We start from the raw sequence: 12,488 nt of genomic DNA, 5'->3' as shown, positions 1-12,488 counted from the left end.
AAAGCAACTAATTTGCATACAACAGTGTCCCACAAACAGCAAGGTGGTAAAGATCAGTTATTCTGGGGAATTGTTGGCCAGGGCATCAGGAAACATTCCTTATTCTTTTCAAATAGTGTCAAGGGTTCTTTAAAGTTCGTATGAACAAGCAGATGGATTGCTTTTTAACATCCAATCTGAAGCATGGCACCTCTGATAATGCAGCGTTCCCTCAGCACTGCACAAGCATAAATTAGGTTTCTCTTTTAACTAAGTACAGATGGTGCCCTGGATACAGCTTGATCAACTAAGCAAGAAAAGCATTTCTTCCACATTCTTCCACCAAATCTGTAACTCAGTCAACTAAAATCGGGAAGTGGGGGGCAAAAGTAACATTTAATTTAGGTTGGAATTTTTTTTAATTATCACATGTTCTAAATAATAATGGAATACATAGAAGTTAATGCCACTTAACTTTTACCAGCAGGTTAGCTGCCTCACTTTCAATCCTACTTTACTGCTGTGATACTGACTGATATTTTAATCATGAAATCTACTCATCTATTGATTCTATGTCTTATGTGAAATGTAGTTTTATTAGACTTCAACAAATCACTTGATAAGGCAGGCACCAGAGGGTTGAATGTCTCAGTGAAGATCTGTGTTTGAATCCCAGTCTTTGCTGATGTTTGCACTTAGATTCCCCTAGGGATAGTATTCATCAGTCTTGGCTGAGTGGCTGAGTCTTTTAGGGAAGGCAGGGAAAGTGGATGGAGGGGACCTCTTTCTTCTTCACAAACACTTAATAGGTCAAACTACAAGGAGAATTTACAGTGGTTGAGAAGTTAGGAGAAAAATAAAAATATGATGGTTACATATTTTTAAAAGAGATGAAAACAACACACCAAATGTACAAGTGTAACTACAATGAATGTACTGCATGAAAAGCTATCAGCCTTTTCTTATCTTTGACCGAGTTGGCATGGTCTTTGTCTCAGCTGGAAACAAGGAATACAAAAAAAGGCAATGATATATGAAGAAATCCTGTGGAAGGCCTAATACTGAGCCAATATTATGAGAAACTGCTCAGCAGGCCAAAGGTGCACAAATTTTGAAATGTGCCTGTGCTGTATACCAAGAACAGCAACTTAGAATCATTGCTGTTATCATCCCCAGTGGAGAAGCACTCAAGTGTCAAGTTTCTGTCATGAACTCATTTTTGATTTGCTCAACTTGAGCTTTGTAGCTTTCGGCTCACAGAAATGTTAGCTGCTGAGCATGCACAGACCATGATCTTTAAGATTGCCTTATGACTCAGTTGGGGACTTGTAAAATGCTCTACAAACTTTTCCCTCTATATTTGCCTTCAGAGTACCATACATGGGCACTGCCTACACCAATCATTATATACTTACAGCTAATTGTTAGAGTTAGATACCAATCAATCGAAAGAAAACACGACGATGATGAAATCACCGTAAATTAGATAATTATTTGGGGAGGACAAGTTTGCAGGGCTGTGGGGAGAGCGCGGGCAGTGGGATTGAATTGGATAGCTCTTTTCAAAGAGCCGGCACAAACACGATGGGCCGAATGGCCTCCTTCTGTTCTGTATGATTCTATGATAAGTAAATCCATTTACATTATATTAAATACAGAAACAGGATTTTCATTCACATCATACTTTTATTATGTTGAACACCAGCAAACCATTATAATTAAACAAACACATTTCATCACATCTTAATGATTTCACTCAGATTCCCAAATAAATCATGTATATTGCTAGCATAAAGCAAGTTAATGTTGTTTAAGTAATATGCAAACATCCCATAAAATCCAGACTCAATATTTTAGGCAAAATGATCACAATTCAATGTTTGATAAATCTACTATATTCATAAATTCTTGTATGCAATACTTGACAGACAGATGTACCATCAATATGAATCAGCATTTTTTGGTTCATATATATTGCACAGCGTTCTCAGAGGCAGTAAAATACACTATTAAAGCTGTGGTTCAAGCCATCATTATTAAGATCATAAGATAAAGTTTGAATGAAGTGAAGCTCAACCCTCCAGAATGTTTAATCATTCATACTTCCCTTTGCCACATCAATCTGTTTCTTAAATTAATCAATTTTCCTGCCTTCTAGCTCATGTTTACATGTTGTGTAAAAACATACTTCCTGGTGCCTTTTAGAAACTTGGCCTTTACAACCATGAGTTCATATATTATTCTGTTAAACTGGAATATTTAAAAATATTGTTTTGGGAATAAGCAAGTTTAAAAAAAACACAGCAACACAATTTTAGATTCCAAATGGAAGTTATAGTAAAGCAGTATGTAATGCTATTTTTATATTAGTAAAATGTTATTGCATGTACAGGTAGATGCAAATTTCGAGTTTTGTAAATAGTATTCCTTATGCAAATGATTATCATTAAATCATAATACAGGCAATAACCTGTGAAAGTGCTGTCCTGACATTATTATTTTGTTCACCATATCATCTACTGCCCTCACAGCACCTATGGATTCTCTTTTGCATATCAACAATCTTCTTGTAAAAATCATATTTTGCAAAATATAATGTTATAATATTGTAAATGTACACATGTAAAGAAAGGACTGGGGTACAAATATTGCAAATAGATTTTTTTCAGCAAACTAAAAAATTCTGATCTAAATATGACAACTTTGCAAAAATGTATTTTGTCAGGGCTCATTTATACTAATGGGTGCACTACATGAAATCTTTAATTAAACAACCTTGTAAAATGTTTTTATTTGCTGCTCTGTGTTAGACCAATTGCACTTTTTTTCCCTTGGAATGATGAAATCAATGATAGTTATTCTAGCACTAATTAGGTTAATGTGAGTTTTGCATAATCCAATCTAATATTCATACCTGCATCAAAGACCGATTTGTTTCACTTTTTCTGGGCTTTTAATAAGATTTTCTAAAAAAAACGTAATCATCTTCAAATACCTTTTTATTATGAATTTTATGGTGGAAGTCCAGTCCATTGTTATCCAGTAATTCACCTTTTATGGACTGGAATTAAATACGTATTCTCTTGGCACATAAAATCACTTAACCATAAGAATAAATAAGATAAACGCTTGGTTTATACACAGTATAAAATGTACCCAGCACTATATAAGTAATGCATATCAATCATAATCACCAACAAGTTATGTTTTTCCATTGGACTCAGTCATACAAATTGACGTCTGGGATTTAATCCAGATCACCTCCCACCTCCACATAAAAGTACACGCTGGAAGAGTGTGGTTGTAATGTAATAGACTACATAACTATATAAACTCAGGCTTCTGCTTACATTGAGAATTGATTTACCATATGATGCTCATCTACTAAATTCAAAGTTGAAAACGTTAACATTCTAATAGGTAGTTAAGCCTCCTCAAACCCCTCAAACTTGTACTGGTGTGCTCTGTGGTTGTATCAGAATGCTGCTGGTACAGAGTGTAACTTTGTGCTTTCACCTTCAAGATAATACTCGTACCACTACCAAACTAATTCAATTTTCTTAACATAGACTGTTATAGACATTGGAGTCAGTAATCGATTGGGTCATGTCAGTCATCATTGGGTCATCATTCCACAGAACATTATAAAATACATTTAGACATCTAATGATCACAGAGAGCAGTCTACTTGATTAAGTCTCCCCCCACCCCCACCCCCCTTAGATTAAAGTGATAGGCCAATGATATAATTGTAATAAATTGCAATTGCAATAGGTATAGTGCAAGTATTAATGATGCAACTTGTTACACATTAGTTGTTATTTAGTTATTTAATTTTCATTTAGTCATGTACTGTAATAAAAAATGAGTTTTAATTAAAAGTGATGAAGTATAATTTCATGCATGCTGTTGATAAATATTACATCAGTTAAATCCAACATTGCTATAAAGCGCTATTCAAAAATGAAAACATTAAAATTATGATGTATAATTTGTATCACTATATAGTATAAATATTTTGTAGAACAAGCAAAAAACATTGGCATTGAAAAACTATAATATACTGTTACAATTCCAATATCTAATATATATGGCTCGTGGTTATGCATCCTATTTATCCCAAGGGATAAAATTAAATGGTTAAAGTTAGATAAAATGATTACATGATAATCAAATAGATGCTTCTGGTGATATCACTGTCAAACATTTTTTTCATTCTTATCTATTTTTAATTGTGAGATTATCTCCATACATTATTAAAATATTGCAAGGAGACTGTGATATGAAAAGTATTTATAATGGAAAAAGATCAATACTAAAAATTCTGGCTCAAAGAATAAACATTTAATTGTCATCCTCATCCTCACCTGGCTCCATTGACTCCTGAACTGTATCACTCAGAGGATACAGTTCAAGATCCTGATGCTCACCTTCAAAGCCTTCATGGCCTTGCTCCTCCCTACCTTTGTGACCTCTTAACCCTCTACCAACCTATCTGCTTCCTCCGCTCAGTGAGCTCCGGTCTGCTTCACATCCGTGTCTTGCCCTCCCTGCCATTGGAGGGCAGGCCTCAGCCTCTCTGCCCCCACCTTCTGAAACTCCATCCCGCAGTTGCTCCAATTAGCCCCCTCCCTTGCCTCCTTCAAGACCCATCTCAAGACCCTCCTCTTCGACTGTGCCTTCGTTCACTCTCCTCCCCACCCTCCTGATCCCTGCCACCAACTCGGATACGGATTCCTGACTATCTAGTGTCTTAGGACCTCTTCATGATGTGAAAAGCGCTATACAAATGTAATTTGTTCTTGTGTCAACACATTCTAAACATGTAGACAAGAACCATATAACCAATACAGTTTTGGGGGGCTTTCAAAGCTCTCGTATCGTTTTGGTTAGCTTGTGGATGGTTTATATAAGAATTATCAAATTTAACTTGAAAGCTACCAACATATCACTGTTGTCAATAGTTACAGATCAATTATTGATCTCTGTTTCATTTTACAGTCCCCCCCCCCCCCCACACACACACAAATTATTTGTTAATGCTCTTTCGTTATCAAAATCAGAGTTGATATTCTCATTCTTGCCAACTCTCAGTAAAGGAGATAGATATTTATTGTTCTAAATAGAAAACAATAATGTAAAAGCCAGCAAAGAGACCCTGCTGGTCTTTCGGTTGTTTGAATTGTGTTTCAACGAACTTTCCATGTGGATTTTCAGCTCCTCATTCTGTGATAACTTGTCACACTAAATTGTTCCTACAATTCAGTCGTAAAGACGCCTTAGAAACATCAGTAGTCACGGTGGACAATGGGAAATGGTCGTAATCCTCGTCAGCACTTCTACATTTGCATCGCAGGATGATTGATTTCACTTCATTTTTGAAGTTGTTATTCAGGAAACCGTAGATAATGGGATTCACGCAAGTAGACGACATGGCTGCTAAATGGCACAAAGAAAAGATGAGATTATGTTGGTTGTGTAGCACTACTTCGAGATCCCAGTCCACAATGGTATTAAATACATTCAATGGCAGCCAGCAAAGGCCAAATGCAACAACCAGAGAGACGAGCATCATATTTATTCTTCTGCTGTTTGTCAACCTACGATTGTCCTCACTTCTTCTGTCCATCATGTCCCTCCTTTTCCTTAACCTCATGTATATTCTAATGTAGCACACTGCAATGAAAGCCAGTGGTGCCCCATACTGAACAACCAGCAGCCAAGTGGTGTAGACCAGTTTTTCTTTACGTGATGGCCACGACTCTGCGCAGATTGCTTTGTCGGCCAGAGATGTGTTGAAAATGAAAAGGTTCTTGTAAAGTTCATCTGTTAAAATGTGGAAAGCCACAAAAGGCAGGGAAACCAAGCAACCCAGCATCCAGATGATCACCACCGCCAGGTAAGCTTGGGACACACTGGGTTTCCAGCCGGTAGGGTTTATAATGAGCTGATGCCTTTCCAGGGCGATCATGACCAAGGAAAGAATGGATACTGTCACTGACATACACTGTATAAAAGGAGTCATCTTGCAGAAGACTTCACCGAAGATCCAGTGGTCCATCAACGTGTAGACCACCGTAAAAGGGAGGCAGAAGGTACACACCATGATGTCTGAGAAAGACAGGTTGGCAATGAGGATGTTGGTGACATTGGCTTTCTCTTTCTGTCTTGCTATCACGTAAATCAGACAGATGTTTCCCAGTAAGCCCATTGCCATCACGGTGCAGTAAGACACCACTAAGAAGAAGGTGAGTGCGGTTGACGTTCGCCAGGGATTCTCGAAGAAGTTCTGCAAATCTGAAGCATTGAAGGGAACGGAGTAGTTAGTGTACCGGAGAACGGGACCACCTTCCATGTCAGCACATTAACACCTTCTGTCCAGAGGTACTTACGCGAGTTCGAAATAGTGTACAAGCAAAAGGTTGGGAAAAGCAGAGAGTTGGGACAGGCGAACACTGGTGTCAGTCTGAAACCATCACTGAACGGGCACAGCTGTACCTACAACCCCGGACACCATCTCAGGGTTGACAGCAAAACTGACTGTACAATCACCTGGAAAATAAATCACAGTACCTTCTGGGTTATTGGCGAGAAGCGAAGATTTCAATCACTGACCCATACATGAACAGACTTTAATGCCTGCAATTGAAAATACAGTATACATTAGTTTGTACATACGGCACAATAATACGATTCGGAATTCAGACTTCATTTCCAGAATATCAGATATCCTAAAATCTGTAAGTCCCGAGTGCCCAATAGTTCCGACTATTCATCACAGTCACTTGTACTTGATTTTTTTGCTGAAGTGAGTGCCTCGTCCCGTCCTGAGCAGCAGATTAATGCAGAGTCGGTGCTGTTCACTGGGTCCTTGTTAAATATTAACCGAAACACTTGGTTTGGAGCTCTTAATCGATCAATTAAACAGCGCAAACAGCTCTGTATCATCCTCTTCGTGGCATTGCAAGGACTCAATCGCTGCTTCGGTGTTTACTTGGAAAACGAAGAGGTTGTTCCATGTCCTGGTGGAGTGTTGTATGTGAAGCGAATGGTCCAGCTGCCCCGTCATCTCTTCTGGGGAACACAGGAGCAATTGCAGGCAATCAGGGCAATTGGGTTTAGCTGTGATCGGTGACACCCAATCTTTCTCCAGATCCATGTGCTGTTGAAACCGTGTTGGACGAACAGAACACACTGCATACGTATGTAAATGTCTGTATGTCTGTCTCTCTCTCTCTGTGTGTGTGTGTCTGCTCAGCCTCCATACAAGAGTGCCCTCTCTCGAAATGCAAAGTTATTAGAATTATTTCGGGTTTATTAAAAGATCAGTGAAGACACGAGGCATCTATATTGCTTTACACGCCAAAAATCTTAAACAGGCAAAGCTTCAAGGCATTCAGCACGCTTTCATTCTTCAGTAAATTCTAAAATATGCATCTGCTGAAACTTCTCTCTCTCTCTCTCTCTCTCTCGTTATCTGTGTTTGCATTACAGCGTGCATTGCGTGCAGATAAACAGCCAAATTAATCCAAACGCTTCCCAATAGCATTGATATCATTGCTTCATCTGCATGCAGCTACGGGGACATTAGCTTTGGTACTAAATATTACGGATGATTGACTTGTAAAGATACCGGAAAGCATTCAGAAAATATTTCTCTCTCTCTGTTGGTCACTATGACCATAGATACAAAAAATCCAGCGCTAAATGTGCTCGATTAACAAATGCAGGATGAGTACAATTTGCCATTGAACCTGTCTTACTTATGAGGGTCATAGGAGATTTAAGTATCTAATCGGTAAAATGTAGTGTGATGTGAAACATTAAATATCTCCATAATAAGCAGTTAACAGGGTCATTACTGCATATAATGCAGGAAATGCGTCTGGGCTGCGGAGTGGCTTGTTATAAGGCATGTTCCATTTGGGCTGCTTTAACTTCATTTTAAAAATCTATTTGTATTTAATATTTGTTGATTTATTTTTGATCAAGCTTTTTTTAAAAAAAAAAGACTACAGCTTTGTGTGTGGGAATCATTAGACTGTATATGGTACTGTACTTACATTGGAAATAGATTTGGAACCAATAGAGTCAATCAGAGTTATTGCATTAACCATTGAACAAACATGAACTTAATCTTAATTGAAGACTTACCAGCGAGATCCAATGATGTTTCTCAATTGATAATGACTTACTGTGCAGCCGAGTGGTATGACAGAACCTTTTTCTTATGATTACATACATGACCACTTCCAAATAACAACTGTTGGAGATGCATTGAGCAGAGGCTGTAATACTATTTATTCTCTGCAGTACTAGATACAGTGGAAAATCAAACAAATGCAAACAATAACAATTCTAAGATATACATGTCTTATATTATGAAAACCTTTACATAATGAGAGCCTTTTAATATTTTATAGTTATCAGTTGTCGGTGTACTTGCACCATTGTTGCCCATCAGCAGTATAATTATACTTAATCTGATTCTGTATTTGTTATTAGCATTTATCTTAATAAGTTTATAAGAAATCTTGCATACTACAATTTGAAGACAATAACACCAAATGAAATTATATAAGAATAATCATTGCATTTAATATAGTACCTCATCACATCTTTGAGACATCGCAAAGCACTTTACAGAATGTATCGTACAGAGAATTGACTGTGGAGTCCTGTAGCTCAGTGGTTAGAGCACTCGCTTTGCAAGCGAGAGACCTGAGTTCAATTCCAGGCAGGGCGAAACCTTGGGCAAGCTTCCTTACTCCACACAGAGCTTAATAATAATCCCTCCAAAACCAAAAACAATAATAAATTGGTCATTTTCAATCTACGACTGTCTGTGGGGCATTGCTGTGCGCAATTGGCTGCCGCGTTCGCCCACAAATATACAGTCAATTCACTTTACAGTGTGTTCTGTGAAGCGCTTTGGGACGTCCTCCCGACGTGAAAAGCGCTATATCAAATGCAAGGATTATTATTATTATTATAGTTTGCGTCAGCCAATTACACATAGGAATGTCCCACAAACAGTCGTGGATTGAGTGACCAAATAATTTTTTTTGAAGTGATTATTACCCGCGAGAAAGCGAGCCACCAATCAACTAACAACTGGGTTCCTATTTACTGCTAGATGAATAAAGGAGTGTGGAGTAAGGAAACTTGCCCAACGTTTCGCTTTACCTGGGAATCAAACCTTGCAATCAAATCAAAAGCTTGCGAGACGAGGCTTCTAACCGTTAAGCTACAGGACACTATATGAATGAATGTGTGAACCATCAGCCTTATGTTATTTGGCATTCTTTCAAGCTGTTGTATGCTTCTTTTTGCTGCTTTTTGATACTCATTGAGTTCAGTGGAGAAAGTAGTGAATGGCCTACTTTACACTTACTTTATTCACATGGTAGACCTGGTAGATTTTCAGACTTCTTGAAATACTTTGCTATGAAGCCAAGAATCAGTAGCTCATCAAAATATCAGGTAAGTATGAAGTTCTGGCAAGTCCTTGAGCTAAAAATTATTGCATGAGCCAGAAATGTTTTTACAACAAACTCATGAATTAATATAGATTCATGGTCTTTGTAAATTCCATTACTTCAGATAAAAAATGTAAAATGTTCCAGTTACTGAAATGTTGCCACCATTCAACAGGTTACATATTTTTGAAAGTTCTTGATAATAAATTAGGGTTCCTGGACATATTTATATTTTTATCTTTTAAATAATTGCAACAATTACTAATTTATGTACAAGGGGGGAAAATCGTCACCTTTGACATCTATAGATTCCCTCACACTCTATTTCCTAAAAGTCTATTTTGCTAAAAAAAAATCTATTTTGCTTTTCTTCTATAATTTTGATTCAAATTCCCAATGCAAACAAANATTTTATTTCTGAGAAGATTGGCTTGTGATCATTATCACAATATCTTTTTTATTATAGAACAAACAAGTGTAGAAATGAAAGACATGTCTCTGTTTATATGGATTGCTTTTATATTTAGCTCCTTTGCTAGGCAACTAACTAATTCGTTTTTAAAATTTCAGGCAGTAATGAATCTTCTTGTTTATTGCAGATTCTGTTGCAGCTACGTTACTTATCCCAGCAGTAGTCCATTGCTGCAGCTAGTGTGAACCATTTTAAAGCTGCAGGAGTTTAATTGCTTAATACCAGTGTTCTGGGGAAATGGGATTTTCTTTCACATTCTGTCCCCTATTGGAAATAAATGGATGAAGAAAAATTTCATTAGGTCTAATTCCTTCACATTTCAGAGCATCCAGAAATTGGAAAATTGTTGAATTCAGTCTTAACTTTGATGCTGGTTTGGTGTAGTTGTTAAAAAACTTACAAAAAACTGACTTGAAAATTAAGATTGCATTTAAAAAGTTCCCAAATTCTAGATACAGAGAGTACATATAGACCCAATGGGAATTCTATCCTAAAATGTTTTAGAAGAAGATTTGTATGAATAACTTTATCCTGATGCACTGAAATTCTGACCCCCACCTCCTGGAAAAAGATTCTGCCTAGCTATTCTGTAAACCCCATAGATAATTCAGCAAAACTTCCAAAGTGAATAGAATTGAATTGAATCCATTTAATAATTAGCATGAAAATTAGAATTCCAAATGTTCTAAAAAGCACATAAAAGTACATTATCTTTAGACTGCCAGTAAAATAAGATTGGATTTAAAACACAGATGTATTACTTATTTTACAAATTTCTGAAGCAATGTTAGACATATTCTGCCATCTTCAGTACAGTATTTACACTGCAACCTAAAATAATTGCAAATTCATTGTTTTTTTAACTTCTCTTTGGAATCCTATAGCTTAGTGGTTAGAGCACTCACCTTGCAAGCAAGAAGACCTAGGTTTGATTCCTGGGCAGGGCGAAACATTGGGGAAGTTTCCTTACTCCACACGCCTCTGTTCACCTAGCATTAAGTAGGAACCCAGTTGTCAGTCTATTGGTAGGTTGCTTTTCCGGGGGTAATAATCGCTTTAAAAAAAATAGTTTTGGTCACTCAATCCATGACTGTTCATGGGATACTGCTTTGTGCAATTGGCTGCCACATTTTGCCCACAAAATATACAGTCAATTCACTTTACAGTATATACTGTGAAGTGCTTTGAGATGTCTCAAAGACGTGATAAGGCACTATATCAAACGCAAGGATTATTATTATTATGTATTTATTTCTTACAACAACTTACACTTATATGACAGCCTCCACACAGGGTAGTGTCTCAGAGCCTGACTCCCGAGTGGGTGGAGGTGGCCGTAACCATGGTCGAAGAGGAAGTTCTTCAGGCGGGTCTTGAAAAAGGGGGGAGGGAGCAAGGCAGAGGGATTGAAGGAGAATGTTCCAGAGTTTCGGGGCATAGTGGCTGAAAGCGGGACCTGTGTTAGTGGGGGTGGAGGGTGCGAGGGATGAGCAGCAAATGGATTTGAACACAAATTCTTCAAATCTTGGTAAGTAAACATTAAGGGGTGTTGTGTTTCAGACATTATTTGATTTTCTCAAAATAACTGCTCTCTTTCTAATGCCACTCTTGTTATAAACTAGTAACATTTATTTTAGATTAGAAAGAACTACAAATTGATCTTTCTTTGAAATTTGTCAGAATCCTGAACCATTAAAACACATAATGTTGACAAATATTACTTTAGGCTGTATTAGAAACACTATGCTAGTTGATGTGCAATCTACAAAAAAAAGGTAATTGAGATATTGGACAATTTTCTGATGCAGGTTTTAATTTGGGAATTGCATGTTCTGTATAAGTGAATGCCTTTATTGCCAGCTAAATATGTGATTATGTTTGCATTTTTACTAAACGTTACAGTTATTTTTCTGGAGCTGTGTTCTGTTGAGTGAAGTGTGAACAGGTGATTTCTGTTAAAAGGAGAATTTTGCTGTTGAACAATGCACTTTCTTTTCACAGGTTATGCTTGTTAGCTAACTTCAACCTAACAATGGTAAATCTTTCCCTGAAATTTCAGGTAGACCATACTATATTATCACCTAATGCCAGCCACAGATATCCTCAACAAGGTTCCTGATCATTTCAATGTCGGCACTATGGTATAGCAACTAACATTGACATGGATACTGTACAATAAGAGGATCAAAGACGCACAATTCAAGATGCCAAGACACATGTTTTTATTCCTTATTATAAATTATTTCTCTCACCAGTCACAGTATAACTTGTTCATAAATGAGGTCACAGCAAGACATGCTGAAAGGATTGTTATAAACGAAGACTTTACAGTGGATAGAATATTCCAGCAGGTAAACTAAAAGCTCATTATTTTTGTCTGCAAACTTGATATCTATATATTTGCAAAAAGGAAAACATCAATGCTTATCATATTGAAAAATCTGGCACATAATGAGTGAAGTGCTAAATAGCAGAGTTACTTTGCAGAAATCAGCAACATTTTATAAATAATAATAATAATCCTTGCATTTGATATAGCGCTTTTCAGGGCAGGAGGA

At 37.1% G+C, this 12,488-nt stretch overlaps 1 protein-coding gene across 1 annotated transcript; it reads right to left on the bottom strand.

Moving 5' to 3' along the window:
* Nucleotides 1-5,218: 5,218 nt before the first annotated feature.
* LOC103181138 (neuropeptide Y receptor type 1-like) lies at nucleotides 5,219-6,334 on the bottom strand. The gene is given in 1 exon segment (NM_001319865.1): nucleotides 5,219-6,334. A coding segment is annotated over 1 exon segment (1,116 nt).
* Between the last annotated feature and the right edge of the window lie 6,154 nt (nucleotides 6,335-12,488).

The sequence above is a fragment of the Callorhinchus milii genome, unplaced genomic scaffold (genome assembly GCF_018977255.1).
Source record: "Callorhinchus milii isolate IMCB2004 unplaced genomic scaffold, IMCB_Cmil_1.0 Scaffold7, whole genome shotgun sequence".
NCBI classification, from domain to species: Eukaryota; Metazoa; Chordata; class Chondrichthyes; order Chimaeriformes; family Callorhinchidae; genus Callorhinchus; species Callorhinchus milii.
Note: the sequence above shows the minus strand (reverse complement) of the source record. Positions and strands in the feature narration are given on the sequence as shown.